At 36.3% G+C, this 18,777-nt stretch overlaps 4 protein-coding genes across 8 annotated transcripts; 2 read left to right on the plus strand and 2 right to left on the minus strand.

The window, feature by feature from the left end:
• Nucleotides 1-367: 367 nt before the first annotated feature.
• LOC112513029 (putative B3 domain-containing protein Os03g0621600) lies at nt 368-1,403 on the minus strand. Its single transcript, XM_025119151.1, has 3 exons — nt 1,341-1,403; nt 733-1,215; nt 368-634 (listed from the first exon to the last, which is right to left on the minus strand). The coding sequence occupies exons 1-3, from the start codon at nt 1,401-1,403 to the stop codon at nt 368-370; spliced, it is 813 nt and encodes a 270-aa protein (XP_024974919.1).
• Nucleotides 1,404-4,193: 2,790 nt separating this feature from the next.
• Nucleotides 4,194-5,604, plus strand: LOC112513177 (B3 domain-containing transcription factor VRN1-like). 5 transcript variants are annotated; one of them, XR_003069260.1, is made up of 4 exons: nt 4,194-4,349; nt 4,423-4,756; nt 4,835-4,980; nt 5,053-5,604. XR_003069260.1 is itself a non-coding variant. In XM_025119349.1 (4 exons), the coding sequence occupies exons 1-3, from the start codon at nt 4,278-4,280 to the stop codon at nt 4,891-4,893; spliced, it is 465 nt and encodes a 154-aa protein (XP_024975117.1). In that variant the 5' UTR covers nt 4,194-4,277; the 3' UTR covers nt 4,894-4,925; nt 5,053-5,604. The 5 variants fall into 5 exon arrangements, 2 of the variants coding, with proteins under 2 accessions (XP_024975117.1, XP_024975115.1); XR_003069261.1 differs by having other exon boundaries at nt 5,122-5,604; XR_003069262.1 differs by having other exon boundaries at nt 5,189-5,604.
• A 2,192-nt stretch (nt 5,605-7,796) lies between these two features.
• On the plus strand, nt 7,797-9,306 carry LOC112512680 (putative B3 domain-containing protein At5g66980). The gene is made up of 2 exons (XM_025118765.1): nt 7,797-8,095; nt 8,849-9,306. Exons 1-2 carry the CDS (start codon nt 7,991-7,993, stop codon nt 9,215-9,217), a joined length of 474 nt encoding a protein of 157 aa, XP_024974533.1. The 5' UTR covers nt 7,797-7,990; the 3' UTR covers nt 9,218-9,306.
• Nucleotides 9,220-16,382, minus strand: LOC112512679 (extra-large guanine nucleotide-binding protein 1-like). The gene is made up of 9 exons (XM_025118763.1): nt 16,216-16,382; nt 14,975-16,136; nt 14,045-14,182; nt 13,866-13,970; nt 13,338-13,520; nt 12,608-12,788; nt 11,496-11,737; nt 10,575-10,729; nt 9,220-10,006 (listed from the first exon to the last, which is right to left on the minus strand). Exons 2-9 carry the CDS (start codon nt 16,109-16,111, stop codon nt 9,409-9,411), a joined length of 2,739 nt encoding a protein of 912 aa, XP_024974531.1. The 5' UTR covers nt 16,112-16,136; nt 16,216-16,382; the 3' UTR covers nt 9,220-9,408.
• Between the last annotated feature and the right edge of the window lie 2,395 nt (nt 16,383-18,777).

Raw genomic sequence — 18,777 nt, forward strand, 5'->3', positions numbered from 1 at the left:
AGCGTTTTAATTTCGTTGTAAATAATTATTTTTTATTTTACATTATATCATGAGAGACATAATTATTACGACCACTTAATTATTTTACATCACACCATTTAACAACTATCAAACAGTAAGCATGTTTATAAAAACAATTTATTGACTTATTCCGATATGACACCGATAAACATGTTTGGATAAATAACTTATACCGATATCAAACCGGTAATAAAAAGTTTTTGAAGAAGTTAAACTCTTCTAACTTATAATAAGTTGATAAGGACATTTGTACATAGTATAAGCTGAACATAACATATTCATTAATGTTTAACATTAAGGATTGAGAATTAAACATGGTTAAACACAACCCACAAAGATTTGGATTCTATGGATCCTTGAGAAAGGGTTTTCCCTTCTTCTTCAACACATGAACATGAAGCAAGTTGTTCTTGACACGATTGAATTCACACTTATCTCCAATCTCTATCTTGTTATCTTTTCTGAAATCAAACCATCCTTTTGTCAAATATGGAACCTTTTCACCACCATACATGCTTACCTTCACTTCCCACATCTTTCCCTCCTCGTTCTTCAGCCGTACGCTCCGGTAGCCATTGATTCCGAGACCTTTTACGAAGCTCTTGTTCATTGCCTGCCATTGAAGTCCATACACCAAACCTTCAAACATTAATTTGGTTGATTTCTCCAAGAAAACACACACACACTTATTACTCATCAAATGATAATTACCAGTTTGTGAATGCAGGTTTTGGAGACAACCCTCCTAAAGGATTGCTGAACGCCTTCCTTGGTATCATCGTCACTTGTTTCTTCAACTTTAACGATGTGTTTCTTCAAGATTTTGTGATTCTTACCACCACCTGCAACAGCAACATGTGAAAGACTGTTAATGGCGGACAGTGGGCGGAAAAGCGGAACCCTAGAATGGATTGGACGATGGAGATTGCCTGAAGAAGTGGTTGGGTTTTTGAGACAGCCATTGGGTGCATAGATATAGACTTGAAAGATTGAAGAAGACTGAAGCCAAAAAACAAGAAAATCCCCCATTCGAAGACGATTGTCGTTGATGAACTTGAGCCATCCATCCATGAAGTAATACCTATCTTCGATCTTCAAGTATCTTATACTCCATTTCACAGTAGATTTGGTTTTGAGAATTAGGGTTTGGTTCTTGTTCTTCAGATACTTTTTTGCAAAAGAAGGTGGCAATGGCTGCAGAATAAGAGTAGATAATAAACAACAAAAATGATGTTGCAAATAAGGAGATGTATATATATACATATACATATATATATATATATAGAGAGAGAGAGAGAGAGAGAGAGAGATGAACAAACAAGATAATCCACATCATCCCTGAGTAATATCTTGAAGAAAGAAACTCCATTGTTCAGTTGCATTTTTGTATCACTGTCATGTGATTTCAGCAGCTTCCTGGCAACTTATATACAACAATGTCACTTCCAACTTGGCTGAAGATTATAGCATCTCCAATGGGCTATAGAACCTATTTTTTTGTATTTTCTATTATCAATTTTTTTATTAACCTGGATATCCAACCCGCTATGCTAGCCGACTAATCTTTGGGCGACCATCTGCTTTGCAGATAACCTGAAGTCACCGTATTTGAACCTACGTGGCCACAAAGTGATTTTTATTTCTTCTTGGATTTGAACATAGGACTTCCTGACAGTTTTGACCTTTGAAGTCAAGCTGAAACCAATTGAGCACCACCTTTGTGGTTTTCTATTATCATTTTGTATTAACTTCGAGATAATAATTAAGACGTAAAAAAAGTCAAATTGTTTTAACAAAATATTTTATAAGAATTAACTTTATCAAACTAGATAATTGTATGTCTTAGGGGCTGTTAGGTAGCAGCTTAACAAGCTGTATAGGATGTATGGCTTATTTGGTAAGTCATACAAGGTTGTTTGGTTGTGGCTTAATGAAACAAATGATGGCTTATTCGGTCAGCTGGTAAAAGGGTGTGGTTTGCATTCAGCCCTCATTTTTTATTTCTTGTCCTTATGATTCACGCTGCCTCCCATGCGTGCCTCCTTGAAGAAGATGCTGGTTTTGTAGCTACTTGCTCCTCCTTTCCATCTCTCGATCTCTCTATCCCTCGTCCTCGATCTCTCTCGAGCTTTCTCTCCATCTCTCAGATTTCGAACAGGGTTTGCTCCAAACTCTCTACCGATCCATTTCTTTCACACAAGCATATTGTGTTGAGGTTCATGAAGTGTCTGGTAAGCTCTTTTAATCTCCGTCTTTGAAATCTACCTTCTATGAATTTCATGTTAATTTTTATCTTCTTTTATTGATAACCTCGTTATAGATTACGAGTTTGTTAGAATATAGAAGGGAAACAAAGCCCTAGGAAACTTAGGAGTTGGAAATCATGGATTAAAACGAATCCCATGGCGGTGGAGATGCGAATGAGCAATTCCATCAGAACAAAGCTATTTCTGTGGTCGTCGATGAGGGTTTTCTAGGGGAAGATGATGATGATTACGAAGATCTTTATAACGGTGTTAATTTGTGTTTATGTCTCACCACAAGTCCTACAAACATGATACATTTATGTATTATGTTATTTCAGTAGCGTCAACTCAAATCCAATCAAAGTCTTCAATTTCATCATCTGAAATCATTTCTTTCATTAGACTTTTATTAGACTTTTACTACAATCTCCGTAGACGATAACCAATATTATACCACTTTATTATTTGGAAAAAACAATATTGAGACTAATTGTATATTTGTTTTCGGTCCCGATTGCTAAGTTTGTGGGTGTGTAAAAGCTCCTACAAGACCTCCCACACAATATTAAAAAATAAACGAATATTTATTTTATAATTTCTTCCACCATAGTACTTAAATGATGTACTATCATTTTTTTGTTAGTACAAGATTAATAGTCACTAAAACACTATATTAATAGGGACCTTGTTAAAATATTTGTATCAACTGAAAATGATATTATGATAATGGAAATGGATATATGTACATTAACTCAAATGATATGAAAGAAACATATATTAGAGAAATGAATATGTCAAACTAGTGGATTATTTAGGTGATTGAATCATATTTTGTTTGCCTAAGGATTTCATTTTCCACGTAAGATTTTATTTTTTGCACAAAACCAATTCTTACGCATTATGTATAAGCCTTTTATATAACGATTGGCTAAAAAGTGAATTGAATTAGAAAATGACTAAAAAGTGAAACCGTATATCAACTTTGGTTATTTATGTAAATTTCGCTTCTATAGAGAACAAAATAATATTTTATTATAATTTAATCAATAAAAGGCCTTAAAATTAAATATTTACAAGAGATTATTTGAGGTGGAATTTTAAATATAAACATTATAATTTGTACAAATAATACAAATCAATCCCAGCTATTCATCTAACTTATTGAATATTTGGTTTAATGAATATCTCGGTTGTTTTCTAATGAACAAATTGCATGAAAAAGTAACGTACTTTAACTTGATTCCTATTTTGGGTAACATACTTTCAAAACTTCTATTTTGATATCTAAGATGTTAAGTTTTAAACATTTAAGTACTCGGGTAACCGGTTGAAGCATTAACCAGTTATTATGTTGATATGGCGAGTGATGTGGTATCCAACTTAATATTATTTGCTGACGTGGTTAGTGACATAGATTTTTTTAATCTATAAATTAGTCGTTTTTTAATCTAAAATTAGTCTTCAACAGGTTACCCGAGTACTTAAATGTTTAAAACTTTACATATTATATACCAAAATAAAAGTTTTGAAGGTACGTTACCCAAAATAGGACTTAAGTTAAAGTACATTACTTTTTCATGTAATTTACTCTTTTTTCTAATATAAAACATTGATCATGATAAATGAACTTTGATATTATTATACATATTATAACAAATGAACTCTCATCATTTATATAAATATCACGATTAATTGGTTTTGTATGTTTTATATTAATGTTTTGGTAGGTTGGGTTCACGTGAGATAAGGTTGTTTTCATGAAACATGAATTTTATAGTTGAAACTTTATAACAAAATGTCGAATCTTCACAACAAAAACACTGTAAAAGTTATTGTGTTTTGTTGGAGAGTCTTCTAATACAATTTAAAAGTTACATCCTAAGGGGTGTTTGGGAGAAGATATACCGTGGTTTTTTATTATCATTTGTGGAGTAATCAAAGGTCTGAGAGATTGTAGTCTGCTTGCAGAAACAAATCATAATCAATTACACTCCGCCGTCAGCCGTCGCAATGCCGTCACATCGGAAACCCACTAACTTCTACACCGCCATCCTCTCCGGCAGCGTCAACAAAACCAGCCTCGTGAGTTTCTTTCCTTTTTCACTCTCTTCAAAACTTCCACCATTTTTCTCCTCATTACCTTTCTTATGAACAGAGAATCCCCAATCGGTTTATTAGAGGTCACCGGAAGCAGATTCTCTTAAATGACGTCATCCTCATTGTCTCCGATGACAAGGTTTGGCAGTTGGGCTGGATGATCTCCGGCGACGGCAAACTCTGGGTCCAGAAAGGTTGGCCGGAATTCGCTAATCATTACCGAATTGGGTATGGACATTTATTGCTCTTCAAACATATGGGCAAATCGATGTTCCACGTTACCATATTCGATTCAAGCAACTGTGAAATCAATTACCCACCACCACCCTCAAAATGCCCCAAATTGCAAAAAGGGATTGATCAATCCGTGACTCAAGATGATCAAATCGGAGGCAAGATTCTATTTTTTTACTAACCCACCTCAATTCGATCAACCTTTTTTGAAATTTATCTATTTCGTTTTGGATTAGTTGACACTGATTCAGGATCGGAGACGGGGGAAGAACAGAGGTCTAGAAGCAGATACTGATCAATGGAATCAGCTAAATCTTTCAAATCAGAGTACCCTTTCTTCTTGATCGTAATCAGACCTTCATATACTCGAAATTGGGGATTGGTAATCTCTCGATTTGGGATCTTGATATCTATTTACTTTGATCATTTCAATTATTTGTGTTGTTTGTCACAGTGTGTGCCACTGTATTTCTTCAGAAGATATTTGATCTGTGATAAGGATCGTGTGAACTGTGTTCTTCAGATGTCTAATGGTGATAACTTGCTGAAACTACTATACGTATGGTAAACTTTATGGTGATAACTTGCAGAAATTTCGTGACGATAATCATGTGGGTGTGGGGGATGTTTGTGTGTTTCAGTTGATCGATGAGATTGAATGTGTGCTTAAAGTTACCATATTTAGGGCTTCAAGAAATATGATTCAAGAAACAGGATGTAGATCTTATTCTGTTGTGGATACATAATCTGGTCTGTTCATAGAAACATAGGTGGTAAACTGCATTTCGACCTAGGGTCGTCGCTTAGTATGTTAAATGCTAGATTTTTAACAGGGCCCTTGAAATATCTACATGTGTTTCAGGGTTTTTTTTTATCTATATGTGTAAAAGTATAGCTGGAATTATTTATGTTCAAACCATTAATTGTTTGGTTTTAAATTCAAATCATTAATGGTTTATGTTTAACTTCAACTGTTAATCGTTTTAGATTTACTCCATTTTTGTTCTTAACATGTATTCTCTGTCATCTCATTTATGCAATGTAATCAAAAGTTTTCGATGTAATAGAGCCTCCAAAAATGTTGGAATGTCCTTGTTTCGGCTGTACCTGAAATTCAATTTTGTTGGAAAAAGCTCGCTGCCAAAAAGATTGGAGAACAAACGTTGTATACGTGCGATTGGAGTCGAAGCAATTTTTGGAGTTAATGGCAGGCATCAATTTGTTGTTTATTTAGGGTTGGAGATGATCAAACGATTGTAATTGACGGATTTAGTCGGAAATTACGCAAAGACTTGTGTAATCCATTTTTTGGATTAACATATTGAGAAGAAAATGACATTGGGCAAGTTATACTACTTGCGAAATGCCCACGTGGATCTTTTATATTCACTTACACAACTTACGTAATGTCTCTTGTTCTCATTTTCTTAATCTGAAAAGTGGATTAAGCAAGTTGTATAATTTCTGACTGAATCCGTCAAAGGGGTTCAAAAGGAACCATACAGTGAATAAGAGGGGTTTGATTGGCTATTTATTTCGTTAGGCGTATTTTATGTAGGTGAGTGTGGAAAAAAAAAGGCAAGAAACGAAAGGTATGTGAGTGAAAAGGGGATATGAAATAATAACACCGTTTTTCATAGACGGTGTTTGGGATTGTTCATAAAAACAACTTATTGACTTATTTCGGTGTGACACTGGTGATAAATACTTTTGAGGGTTTGGATAAACAACTTATACCGGTGTCAAACCGATAATTAGGAGTTTTTGAAGAAGTTAAACGCTTCTGACTTGTAATAAGTTGATAAGTTTTTTTGTAGAAAGACATAAGTTGTACATCAGTTAGGAGTGAACTTGGTACGATACCAAGTTTTTCTCTCTGATACCATATGCCAACAAATTCTAATTGGTACGTAAAATCTTATAGTGTATTCCAATCAACTGTGTTTTGTACCAACTTTTTTTGGTGGGTAAATGTTGGTACTGGTTTTGTGTCAACGTCAAGTTACATATATTAAAACTTAATTAAGTGATATTTTGAGTTCTAAAATACCACACATGATGTTTAAGAGTTCTTAACCGGAAGAAAAAAAAAACTTTCAAATATTCAAACAAAATAGTTAAAGTTATTAAATAAGTTGGTACCATGATATTACAGTGCACGACTTTCAATAACATGTATCAACCAAGTTTGCGCTATTGGTGCGGTATCACCAACCTATTAAAATTGGTATCAATTTAATTGTCACCCTAGAGAGAGACTGATAGAGACCGATACGAGATGGTCAATCTACAAGAAGACGAGTAGCGAAAAGGTATTTTTGGTACAATTTTGTCATTATCGTTGTTAACAAGGAATTACAGCATTTATAATAAAGGAATCAACTACTACTAGAGTTAGTAGGTGCGTCAAGGCAATATCTCATCCTAAGCCTAAGGATAAGGAACCATGAACCACGCATACACATTAAAACTTCCTAAGCAAGAAAATTAATTAAAAGAATATTCTTTTTTATTTATTCAAAGCAGTAAATGAGTCCGAGTTTGTATCAGTGCCCGCCACTCAAACAAAAGCCTTAGCCACCTCTACAAACCACCACTACCACTGTTGGCCACCTCTAGCTCCTCCTCTACTGCAAGAACCTCCTCCACAACCACCGTCGACCATCGATCACCACCGCACATTGCCACCTCACTTCCACCACCACTATCTTCATTACATCAGCCACAACTCCCTCCTCCACCGTTCTCAACTGCCACCACCACCACAATCCACCATATCCACGTCCTCTATAACCACCGTCGTCCACCAACCACCACTCTTCTACCTCCATAACCAATGTCGGCCACCGACAACCACTGTCGGCCACCGACCACTACCGCCTATCGCCACTACTACCGTCAGCCACCGTCACCTCAACCATAACCAAAACCACTTCCACCACCACCACCGCCATTACCATCAATTATATCAAAATTTTCATTCAAATTTGATACTATTATATATGTATGTATATATTTATATGAAATTGTGTAAAAATATTTATAAATTAATTTTTTTTAATAATTTACTTTATTTGTGTTAATTGTAACTATTTTATAATATTTAAAATCATCAAACAATGTTTAGGGGTAACTTATTTAATTTTTATCATATACTGGTTCTGTAGAGTCCAGTACCGTCCCTTCAATATTTTTCATGTCTAGAAAATCAATTCAGTGTACGCACCAAACTCTAGCTTAATCACAAACTTAATTCACTCGGCTCACACAACCCAACGTCTTTCTTTCATTCTTATTTCTTTTCTTGGGTTCTTTCCAAGAAAACCAATATCACCGAAAATAGGCAGGATCCTATAAACCCTAAACCCTAATCTTTTGGATCAAGAAAAGTAATGGGAAAACGAGGAAGAGGTCGCCCTTCAAAGGTTTCGTCAATCTTCAATCAAGATCCTGAATTCTTCGAAATCTTCCTCCCAAATCGCATCTCACACCAACTGGTATCCTTTCTTCTTCATTGCTCTCTAATCTTAATTAGGAACTTCTATAATCACCAGCATTCTTTAATTTGCGAACATCAAAAGGAATTGTTCGTATTCTGATCTGGGTTTGTCGAAATCAGTCCAGATAATTAATCTTCATTCGTTGATCTGGGTTTGTTGAATTTGTTATTGTTTGAAATCAAAATGAATCAAAAGATCGACTGCGATTCAGTATTCTGATTTGGGTTTGTTGAAATCGATCCAGTTAACGAACCCTTTCGACTTCTTTTTAGAATTCTGATATGGGTTTGTTGAAATCAGTCGAGTTAATGATTCTTTATTCGTTAATCAAGAAAAATATGCTTCCCCTTTCAAGAAAGATCACATTTGACTTTCTGAGTCCAATTTCTTACTGTATGAAGTCGAACTTTTGATAAAGTTCGACTTCATTTTAGAATTTTGTTCTGGGTTTGTCGAAATCAGTCCAATACCTTGAAAGGGGAAGTATCTTTTTCTTGATTAACGAATCATTGTTCGTTAACGAAGTATCTTTCAAGGTTTGTTGAAATCGGTTAACGGATCATTATTCGTTAATCAAGAAAAAGTACTTCTCCGTTTAAGAAAGATCACATTTGACTTTTCCAAGTCCAATTTCTTACCGTTTGTAGTCAAACTTTATCAAAAGTTCTACATGTTTCTAGTATTCTGATATGGGTTTGTTGAGATCAGTACGGTTGATGAATCTTTATTCGTTAATGTTGGAGTGTGCAGCGGATACCACCAGATTTCATCAAACACTTCGATAAGAAAATACCAGGAGCAGTCATACTTAAAGATCTCGCGGGACGAATCTGGCACGTGGATATAAAGCAAACTGAAACTGGCGTTTTTCTGAAGAATGGTTGGATGAGATTCGTGAACGAAAAGAGACTAGAGCTCGGTCAAGTTATGGTTTTTAGATATGACACAAGTTCAACATCTTTCACTGTTAGAATCTTTGGCAGAAATGCAATCAAGGATGAAGATCAAGATTCCAAGAAACCCTTCAATTCTGTGAAAAAAGAACAAGAATCTGTTGCAGATCCAATCCCAATTCGCAAATCCAAAAGAAACCGAAGAAAACCACAAAAGTATGCTTAAAGTTCGTCTAATAAAGAAACGGATATCTATTTAGAATGAACTCAATCTTGCATTACCATTAAGAAACAGATATGTGCTACATTCATGTCAACTAAATTTCAATGATCTGCTTGTATATATACATTAGTAATAGAGGTTATACATCTTACCTTCTGTTGGACCGTGGGATATACTGGTTCGTTTGGTTTTTATCAAGGAGAGTAGGAACTTGCCTCTGTGCTGTAGATTGAGTATTCACCAAAACTGAAGTTGGGTTTCTCTTCATCCCACTTCAATATCTCCTTTGCATACTTCAGGGTTCCGTCCACGCCATCGGGCTCCAAACTGTTCACCACGGAAACAAACAGTTTCCGACCGGTGAGCGACGAAAACAACCGCTTGAACTTCACCGCAACATAATGTGAAGCCATTTTTCCGATGGAAGGAATGTGGTTAATGTTGTTGCTACTGATGTTCTTGTTGCGGCTGGTTCGGCTGACTACAGGACGGAAGTCATTGAACCAGTCGCAACAAGTTAGAGGGACCCGTTCGAGTTTTTCGTCAAAGATGTCGAATTTGTTTAGAACTAAAAGGAAGTCGATTTGATCGTAGGTTGGGTGTGTCACGATGGTCTCGAAAAGTTTCCGGCTTTGCAGCATCTTGTTAACGGTATTTCCGTCTGGATCGGTGGTGTATTGGTCGTAATCGCTCAAGGAAACGCAGAAGATGACAAGTTGAACATCTTCAAACATCTCCAGCCATTTGCAATTTTCTCCAAAGCCTCTTTCTGGCATTCTAATTAGTTGGAACCTGGATGAATGATGCATGAAAACATGGGTGATGTTAAGAGTAAGCACAAAAATCATGAGAAGCATGTGACGATCTTTTCCCGTTTGTTTTTGTCTTCAGCCATGTTTGGCAAACTAGCTTATAAGCTAACTGTTGGTGTTAAGCTAGTTGTTCGCAGATAAGCTAGCCATCAAGCTTAAAAACTAGCAGTTAAATGAAAAACTAGTTGTTAGAAATCAATCATGTTTGGCTAATAAGCTAGCTAAGAAACTAGCTGATATGACAAGCTAACTTTTGGCTGTTAACTCAGAAACTAGTCATGTTTGGTAAAACTAGGTAACAAGTAACATGACAATATAAAATGACTTAAAATGACATGTTGAAAAATCAATTGGAGAAATCTAAGGGGTAAATGCATTCATTGAAACTTTTTGTTGTTTGAAGCAGTTTTCCAAAAGGCTAGATTATGGTTAATGAAACGGGGCTTTTTCAATAAGTTCAAAACATAAACTAGCTTATAAGTCAACTTATGATTGCCAAATATGGCCTTAGAAGATATTAGAAAGATGGATCAAATGTCTTTGGGTACCTGAGGGGAGAATCAAGTTGATCGTTATCATCATCAGCTGATGGTTGAGGAAACGAGAAGTCTACACACGAAAGGCCGTTAGATGAAGTAACATGATCAGCATACAAGATGTCCATATCTGAAGGTATATAGTCTCTGCTCAGAATGTTGATAGCCTGAAAAGAAGGAACATAACACTTTACACAATCTTCCCGAAAATACCCTCTTTGAATTTACTTTATATGAACAATAATTTACATTTCTAGACAACAGATAGGGGTTGTTTAGTATTTTTCAAATAAAACTTCAATGGTTAAGTTGCCTTTCTGGATAAAATTCGGTTTATGGGACGGAGGACTGATGGGTTTGAGGGAGGCAAAGAGAGAGGGTTGGATTATTTCTGGGGCAATTCTGGTATTAGTTTGTTTGAGGTGGCTTAATGGGGACAAGGGAGATCCCCTGGCTTATTCCATATGCCATTTTGGCTTAATGGCTTAACAATTAATCCATAATGAATCACTCTTGTATGGCTAAGCTAGGACCGTATAATTAGACTTGGCTTTATGGAATCAAACAATTATATGTCTTATATAAAGATGTCCCAATAAGATGCTAGAACGCATCCCAACAAGTTTTTTAGGACGCTTTTAAAAATAAAGTATTTTATTAGTTTTACATGACATTTTTTAGAATCACCCTATGCACATCTTTTTATAGGATATCCGTTCTTATAAATCACTTTTTCAAATGATGTCATAGAAAAATGAACACGACATTTTATTTCAAGTGTCCTAAAAAGCTTGTTCAGACCCCCATAGGCGGCCTGTCAACTTATTGTAACACCTCAGACAATTGTTTGGTCTTATAAAGTAGTCTATTAACACATTTAGACATATTTGGCGTAGCATAAAGTTGATTTGTTGCAGTAAGTTCTTTTGTTACCTGTTCTAAGAAATAACCAGAAATACTGGGGAGCATCTCCAATTTGTTTCGTCTCTTGTATGTGGCTTGCACCGCCGGATGATTCCACAACTCCTCAACTACTGGTGCATATTCACGACTGGCTACCGGGAAAACCGCTTCCATGTTACCTGCCACCATGGTTTTGAGAAGCCAATCGGAGAATGCTTTCAACCTTGGGCAGATGGAATAGATTGTTTTCTCGTTATTCATATCGGAATTTCCTGTTCACAACCAGACAATATTACGACAAACTTAACAACTTCATTCACTCATTAGCCCGTTCAAGATTTTCGTTAGATATATATTTTCTATCATAAACCAAACCAAAATGATTCAGTAAATCCCACTCAAAAGTATGGTCAGGGATGGTACGTAAGCAGACCCGACCTCTACCCCCAAAGAATAGAGTAGACTAGAGATGCACAAAAAAGCCCAGGCTAGGCCTTAAAGCCCAATCAAGCCTACATTTTTTTTAAAGCCCGGTCAAGTGCAGGCCTTAAAAGCCTGGCTCAAAAAAAGCCTGATCAGGCCTGGAAAAGCCCAGTCAAAAGAAGCCGAAACCGGCCTACTTTCACACCCAAAACCCAGGCCCAATATGGGCCGGAAAAAACCCCGGGCTTTTTTCTGCTTATACGAAAACGAGCTAGGTAGGCCTAGGCCCAGGCCAAAAAGAAGCCGGACCTTGTGCATCTCTAGAGTAGATATGTAAAAAAAGGCCCAAAACCGAAGCCCGGCCTGAAAAAGCCCGAGCCGAGGGCTAGGCCCAACCATAAAGCACAATCAAGCCAACTTCTTTTCAAGGCCCCGTTAAACCCAGCCTGAAAAAGTCTGGTCAGGCCCTCTTTCAACCCCAAAGCCCAGCCCATCCCGGCCATGAAGAAGCCTAGGCTTGCTTTTGCTTACTGAAAAACGGGCTTGGAAGGCCCTGACCAGGCCCGAAAAAGTCCGGGCCTTGTGCATCTCTCAAGTAGAGTTTGGGGTAGAGCAGTTGTTTCCGTGAATACCCCCCAACTTATGCAAGCTTGTGAGCAAAATTAGCATAATAAGAAATATTTTTTATCATACTTTATAGAATATGTAAAAGCCCGTACCAGTGGAAATAGAACCATCACAAGATCGAGTTTTCCTATTTTCATTCAACGCTTCATCTTCAAAACGTTCACGACCTTCAAGGAGTATACCAAGATATCCATACACGTTGCTTTGGATTATTATCTTGATATTTTCACGTTCTTGCTCTGTGAACGGGATTTCTTTATATAGGATTTTTGCCTGAAACAAAAATGCTATCATTATGAATAAAGTTATCTTCATACTTTATGATTAGAAAAGACCAGTCTCAAAGATTACATATGTAGAAGATCATCAATAGCAACCTGACTCCCAAATCTAATATATATTCTCCATCCCAAAATAAATGTCCACAATGAAAAACGCACACAGTTTTCGATATATGTAATTATTACACTTTTCAATTAACTAAATGACAATTTTATCCTTAATAATGAAGGGATTAGTGCATTTCTCTGTCTCATAATTAAGGGTAGAATTGGAAATAGACACTTATTTTCAGACAAACTAAAATAGAAATTTGGACATACTTTTTGGGAGGGAAGGAGTAAATGAGTAATTGCTAAAAAGTAGATGAACTTGTTGTCCATTGAACCAAACCAAACCAAACCACACCAAACGAGCCCAGTACCCACCTTGGAGGTGGGATGTGGGGGTAAGATGTTTACACAGACCTGATCCCTATTCCGAATAGTAAAGCAGAGGGAAGAGGAAATAATGTCAAGATTACTCGATCAAAGATGAAATCACCTGCTTAAATATGGTACTTGTTCCAGATCCACTACATCCGATTAAAAGAATTTTATGCGGTACATCCTGATCAAAATAGTCCGGCACTGTTTGACTAAGCACGTTGCTTGCTTGTTCGCTGGGATAAGCGGATTTGGGTGGAACCGGAAGCGATAAAAAGGCACAAACCAGCTTCGTTCCAGCCTGAAAAGTAACTCTTATGCTCAAGGAAACATTCAAAGCGGACAAAACAAACCAAACCAAACGAACCCATAATATCCGACAAAAAGGTAGGGTCAAAGGTACGTTGTACGCACACCATGCCTCCACCCTCAATGAGCAGAGAGGTTGTTTCCGTCAAGACCACCGACAAAATACAAAAACACACCAAAGGGTCATTCACCCAGCCTCCCATGAGGTCAACAGTTCAAACAGGAGTGTGTGCGAGTATTTTCCATATATAACTATATTTTGTACTTCATATATATATATATATATATATATATATACACACACACACAAAAAAGAACACCTTAATAGAATATTCACCTTCCCCCAAATGTATCCTCTCGTCTTTTTCTGACCCTCTTCTTGATATGAACCATCCTCATTCACCCAAAAGTGCGGGTTACCAGCACACTGGACTCCAGACAACTGCATTTCATGACATAATCGAATTTAGCATACTTGGTGGAACCTGTAGCTACCAAAAGTTGAGAAATATGAACCTGTAGCATTCGCAGCTCGACTTTCGTAATTTCACGACCGTTTATGAAAACTCCAGTGTTTCCGTTGCTGGCATCGGGCATAATCGGGCCACCAGCATTTAAATGGGGACTAATAATCTGGCAAGGCTTCTCCCCCTCCTGTTTAGATCATAGAATCAAAAGAACCATCAAATTACATGTAAGAATGACGTAAGGCCTGTTTGTTAGCAGCTTAATGAGCTTAATGAGACTCGCAACTTATTCGGTCAGCTATATATGACTGTTTGGTAGTGGCTTAATGATATAAAAAGTGGCTTATTCAGTGAGCTTTTAGAAGGGAGCTTTATGCAGAAAGCCAAGTTTTTTTCCAAACCTGCCCCTCCCTATTTAAAAACCAACTCATTCCATCTATAGAAAAAAAAACCTCCCAACCAAAAACCTTCCCAATCTATACAGATTAATCCACACAGACAACTTTATTCATACAGGACTTAATGGAAGATCAACCAAACAACGCCGTAGTAACCATGTTAAGGCCATGTTTGGCAAACTAGTTGATAAGCTAGTTGTTGGCTGATAAGCTAGTCATGTTAGAAAAAACTAGCAAATAAAGATTAATTAGAAAAATACAAGGGGCATAATTGGAAAAAAGTGGAAAAAAGCCTTGAAGCTTATTGAATTAGCTTTTCAAATGTAACTTATGGTTAGCCAAAAGAGACTTTTTCAATACTCTCAAAGAAACATAAGTTGGCTTATGGTTAACCGAACAGGACTTTTTCAATAAGTACAAAAAATAAACTAGCTTATAGCCAACCAAACGGGACTTTTTCAATAAGCTCAAAAAATAAACTAGCTTATGCTTAACCAAACTGGCTTTTTCAATAAGCCCAAAAATTACCCTTCTTGTGGTTCCCAAACATGATGTAAGTGTGTAAATGATAGAATCAATACCTTTCCCCAAAGACCAGAAACTTTATCATACCAATAACTGCCCGGTTTAAGCTTCTTTGGAGGATTCGGACAGTTTTGCAATACAGCCAGCTCCTCGTGAGAAAGAGGCTTTCCGTTCACACAAACATACTCAGATGGAAGTTGATTTACAGCACATAGTTTCTCGGCCTTCATTATCTGACTAACTTCCAAACTATTAAGCAACCGTTTGAGCATCCGAGAGCATTTCCCCAAATTACCCCTCTTTGACTCATCAATCGAAAATCCAATACAAGAAACACATTTTCTTCCTTCTGGCATCGATCCCATTGCTCTAAGAACACAATTAGTACAATATTTCGCATTACAAACCATGCAAACCTCCTTTTCTGTGAACCTATTTCCTTTCTTACATCTATAACAAACCCCTTTTCTTGTTTTCACCTTCGATTCTTCTTTTAACTGAGTTTCGGTTTGAACAACATCCTCAAGGAAGTCCTCATCTTCATCCTCAGATTCAATATCACGAAAAGTAACAACCGGGTTTCTTTGATCAGAAAAAGATTCATCTTTAGCGGAAGATACCCGCGAAGATGGATAATCAAAACTCAATCCAGAAGCGATTGATTCACTGAAATCCAAACTCTCCTTACAATCATTCACATGTGAATTTGCGGACATATTTCTTGAGTTCTCAAAGCTACCGGATAACTCATACGAATGATCTTGACTCACTGATGAAGATCCAATTGAGCTATTAATAACATCTGAAAACTCACCTGAACTAATAAACACAGAATCTTGGCTCTCCATGGTGGTTAAAATTTCATTATTATTGTGAATATTTTCATCATTCACGGGTGAAATCAAAGAAGTGGGATAAACAATAGGTTCGGTAGTACCTAATTTGCAGAAGTTGGTAGTGAAATCGGATGCAAGAATGGGTTGTACAACAGGCATAGAAAGTTTATCATAATCATGAATATTATCAGACAAAATTGATTGGGGAACAAAGGCGGCAACCGGAATCTTATAAACATTGATCGGAACAGCTCGTGGAAGATGACGGTGAGATATTGGAGGACCTTCGTATTCTAAAGCAAAAGAGTAAGGCACACCTCCATCATCGATAACCATGGAGGGACCTTCCACAGCCATTGTTAACCAAATCCCTAATAACAAGCTATATCACAACACACATGAATTCAAACCCTTTTCTTAAAAGAGAAAACTGAGAAAAAGAGTTCAAATTTGAACCATACCCGACGACGGCGGTGGTGGTGGCGGTGGCGGTGGCGGTGGAAGGTAGCAGATGAATTAAAGGTGAAAAGGGTTGAGTCAGGCGATTTGGATGAAGGGTTTTCAGCTGCTGGAATGGGGAGATTGAAAATGGATTTGGGAAAGTAGGAGAGATGGAAAAAAGCCAAAAAGAATCAGCAAGTGAGGGCAGTGGATTGGAGTGGGGGCATCATTCTTGTTTGAGTTGGATTGAAAGTTAAAAAAAAGACAACTTTAACTTGTCAAAATTCAAAGATGAATGGAGATGAAATGACAGAATTTGTCGTTTTACATCGTGATTGGAATCAAAATAACAACTTTTTTCAGAGTTTTTAACGAAATTTGGATGGGTGTTACAGAATCATGGTAAAAAGTGTCTGCGTTTATGATTGGTTTAATAAGTTGTTTGTGTAGATTAATTTGTTTGTATTGATTAGAAATTTATTTTGTTTTAAAGGGAAATTTTGTAGACGAAAGGAGATGTTTTTAAATGGGAGGGTATATTTGGAAAAAAATTGTTTTCTGGATAAAGCTCTACCTATAAGCTTATTGAATAAATTATTTTTTATATTATAAAGTTACTACCAAACAGTCATATATAACGGACTAAATAAGTTGTGAGTCCCGTTAAGTTGTTAACATACAGATCATAAATACAACTTTATATATTAATTTCATCATGAAGCACATCAACATCAAAACTTATTTTTTACATGCATGATTTGACCTAATTATGACATAAAATGAGGTGCATAATTGCTATAGCATTATCGATAAAAAAAATTCAGTTGACGTAACAAATTATTAATTCTTTTTGTTTTATGAAAATATGTGTTCTTCCTACGTTGGTTCAGTAGTACTCTAACATGTCCATTCCAATGGAGGCTAGATGGACAAATATGTCTCACACTGTCGAGTGACGGTTTGGTGGGTAAAAAATGTCTCATATTGTATACTTTGTCTCTAATACTACGTGAAACCTCATTAAATTACTTTCTAAAAGAACTCTTAATATTAAAAGTGAGGTTTCAACATATATAAAGAATAATTGATTTAAGTCTACATGATGTGAGACTCTAAGAATCTTACATGATAAACGAGTTTTCATGGATTTTGGTGTAATATTTTTCCATGTAACCAAGAATTACAATATAAGTTGACAACTTGGTATTTACGTCATCAATAATTACAAAAATTTCACATACTGACCAAAACAGGTATGAAATAAACAAAATTGCAGGTTTGTTACAGTAAATGAGAATAAAAAAATTATCATTAAGTTAAATTTTATAATTAAAGCAGATTTTATTGCGGTCTTGAAACGTTTTGTCATCTTTCATTCAATTTTATTGATCCCGTCAACAGTAACATTTAAGGAAGAATTTGGTCTCTTCTATGACTTTTCTATGATTTCCAAAATGGGAATGGGTACTACCTCCCACATAAAAATGCAAGGAAAATGGTTGATTGAGACATGAAATCTGGACGACTAAGGGGCCGTTTATCAAACACTTACCCGATAAGCACTTGTCGGTAAAATTTAACATTATCACTTACTTACGGGGTAAGACTTTAATCCACCAATACGACATCGTATGCAACAATTTACCCGGTAAGCGCTTACCATAGTAAGAGTCGTCGCCCTCACTTACTAGGTAAGACTCTCGGTTCTTGTCTCCCTCTTACCAGGTAAGATTTTTGGCCTTTACATTATTCATCCGATAATGTAATGTGACTTGATAAGCGCTTACACGGGTAAACGTTTGGTAAACGGCCTCTAAATGTACATTTTCGAATTCTTTATATCATGACATTTCATGAATCATGTACGACATTTCAAATATATAGATGGTGAATAGGTGGTGTGGTTATTACTGGTTTTGTATGTATGTTCAATACTGGTTTTCAATCCAATCTATTACAAGTTTCATCACTGATATGTGGTTTAAAACAACTTTTTAGTTGTTAATATTTTGTGATGGTCGGACTCGAGATAATGAATAGTTGTCATTTAGGAAATGCGACTTGGATCTTGAGCAGTTGGAATGAATGACATCAAATATGTTAGATGGTGTAACTGTGAATCATGAACATATAAGATCACATAGTAGGTTTATGGTTAGAGTCATGAACAAGTAAGGCTCACGATTAGTGAGGTGCAACTATGGGTCGGTCCATCAATAGTTGATGTGCTTAAATCGTAAGTGTGCACACAGTGGGCATAAAATCCCCAAAGTGGCGGTGCAAGTGCACGCCGACACTAAGATCGCTTCAAGTAATAAAGTGGTATAGTACCAAGATCGTTTCCACAGGGACCGGACTTACTGAGAATCAGAGACTTTCATGAGCTTCTTGAACAATGTTTCGGGTTGAGAAAATATTTGAGTTTTGATTGGTGCAAAGCTTTAAAATATGAAATAAACCTTTAATATTAAAAGMTGRGKATGGGTGTAAGCTTTGCTTAAGAATAAAGCAGGAACGACTTGGTTAGAAACCCATGGGATTTCTATAAGAACTCATTTCTCTCGAAAGTGAATTCTTATATA

This window comes from Cynara cardunculus, assembly GCF_001531365.2.
Source record: "Cynara cardunculus var. scolymus isolate 2C chromosome LG 5, CcrdV1, whole genome shotgun sequence".
In the NCBI taxonomy this organism is placed as follows: domain Eukaryota; kingdom Viridiplantae; phylum Streptophyta; class Magnoliopsida; order Asterales; family Asteraceae; genus Cynara; species Cynara cardunculus.

Bases quoted from the DNA above. Each gene is read 5' to 3' on its own strand.
- LOC112513177 (XM_025119347.1), top strand. From the start codon at position 4,278: ATGCCGTCACATCGGAAACCCACTAACTTCTACACCGCCATCCTCTCC. The intron at 4,350-4,422 runs GTGAGTTTCTTT...TCTTATGAACAG, and splicing joins GCGTCAACAAAACCAGCCTC to AGAATCCCCAATCGGTTTAT. The intron at 4,757-4,834 runs GCAAGATTCTAT...GTTTTGGATTAG, and splicing joins TCAAGATGATCAAATCGGAG to TTGACACTGATTCAGGATCG.
- LOC112513029 (XM_025119151.1), bottom strand. From the start codon at position 1,403: ATGCAACTGAACAATGGAGTTTCTTTCTTCAAGATATTACTCAGGGAT. The intron at 1,216-1,340 runs GTTTGTTCATCT...CTTATTCTGCAG, and splicing joins GGGATGATGTGGATTATCTT to CCATTGCCACCTTCTTTTGC. The intron at 635-732 runs GTAATTATCATT...CTTCAATGGCAG, and splicing joins AAACCTGCATTCACAAACTG to GCAATGAACAAGAGCTTCGT.
- LOC112512679 (XM_025118763.1), bottom strand. From the start codon at position 16,111: ATGGCTGTGGAAGGTCCCTCCATGGTTATCGATGATGGAGGTGTGCCT. The intron at 14,183-14,974 runs GTATTGATTCTA...TGATCTAAACAG, and splicing joins TTTCTGGTCTTTGGGGAAAG to GAGGGGGAGAAGCCTTGCCA. The intron at 12,789-13,337 runs GTGATTTCATCT...TTTTTGTTTCAG, and splicing joins CAAGTACCATATTTAAGCAG to GCAAAAATCCTATATAAAGA.
- LOC112512680 (XM_025118765.1), top strand. From the start codon at position 7,991: ATGGGAAAACGAGGAAGAGGTCGCCCTTCAAAGGTTTCGTCAATCTTC. The intron at 8,096-8,848 runs GTATCCTTTCTT...TGGAGTGTGCAG, and splicing joins ATCGCATCTCACACCAACTG to CGGATACCACCAGATTTCAT.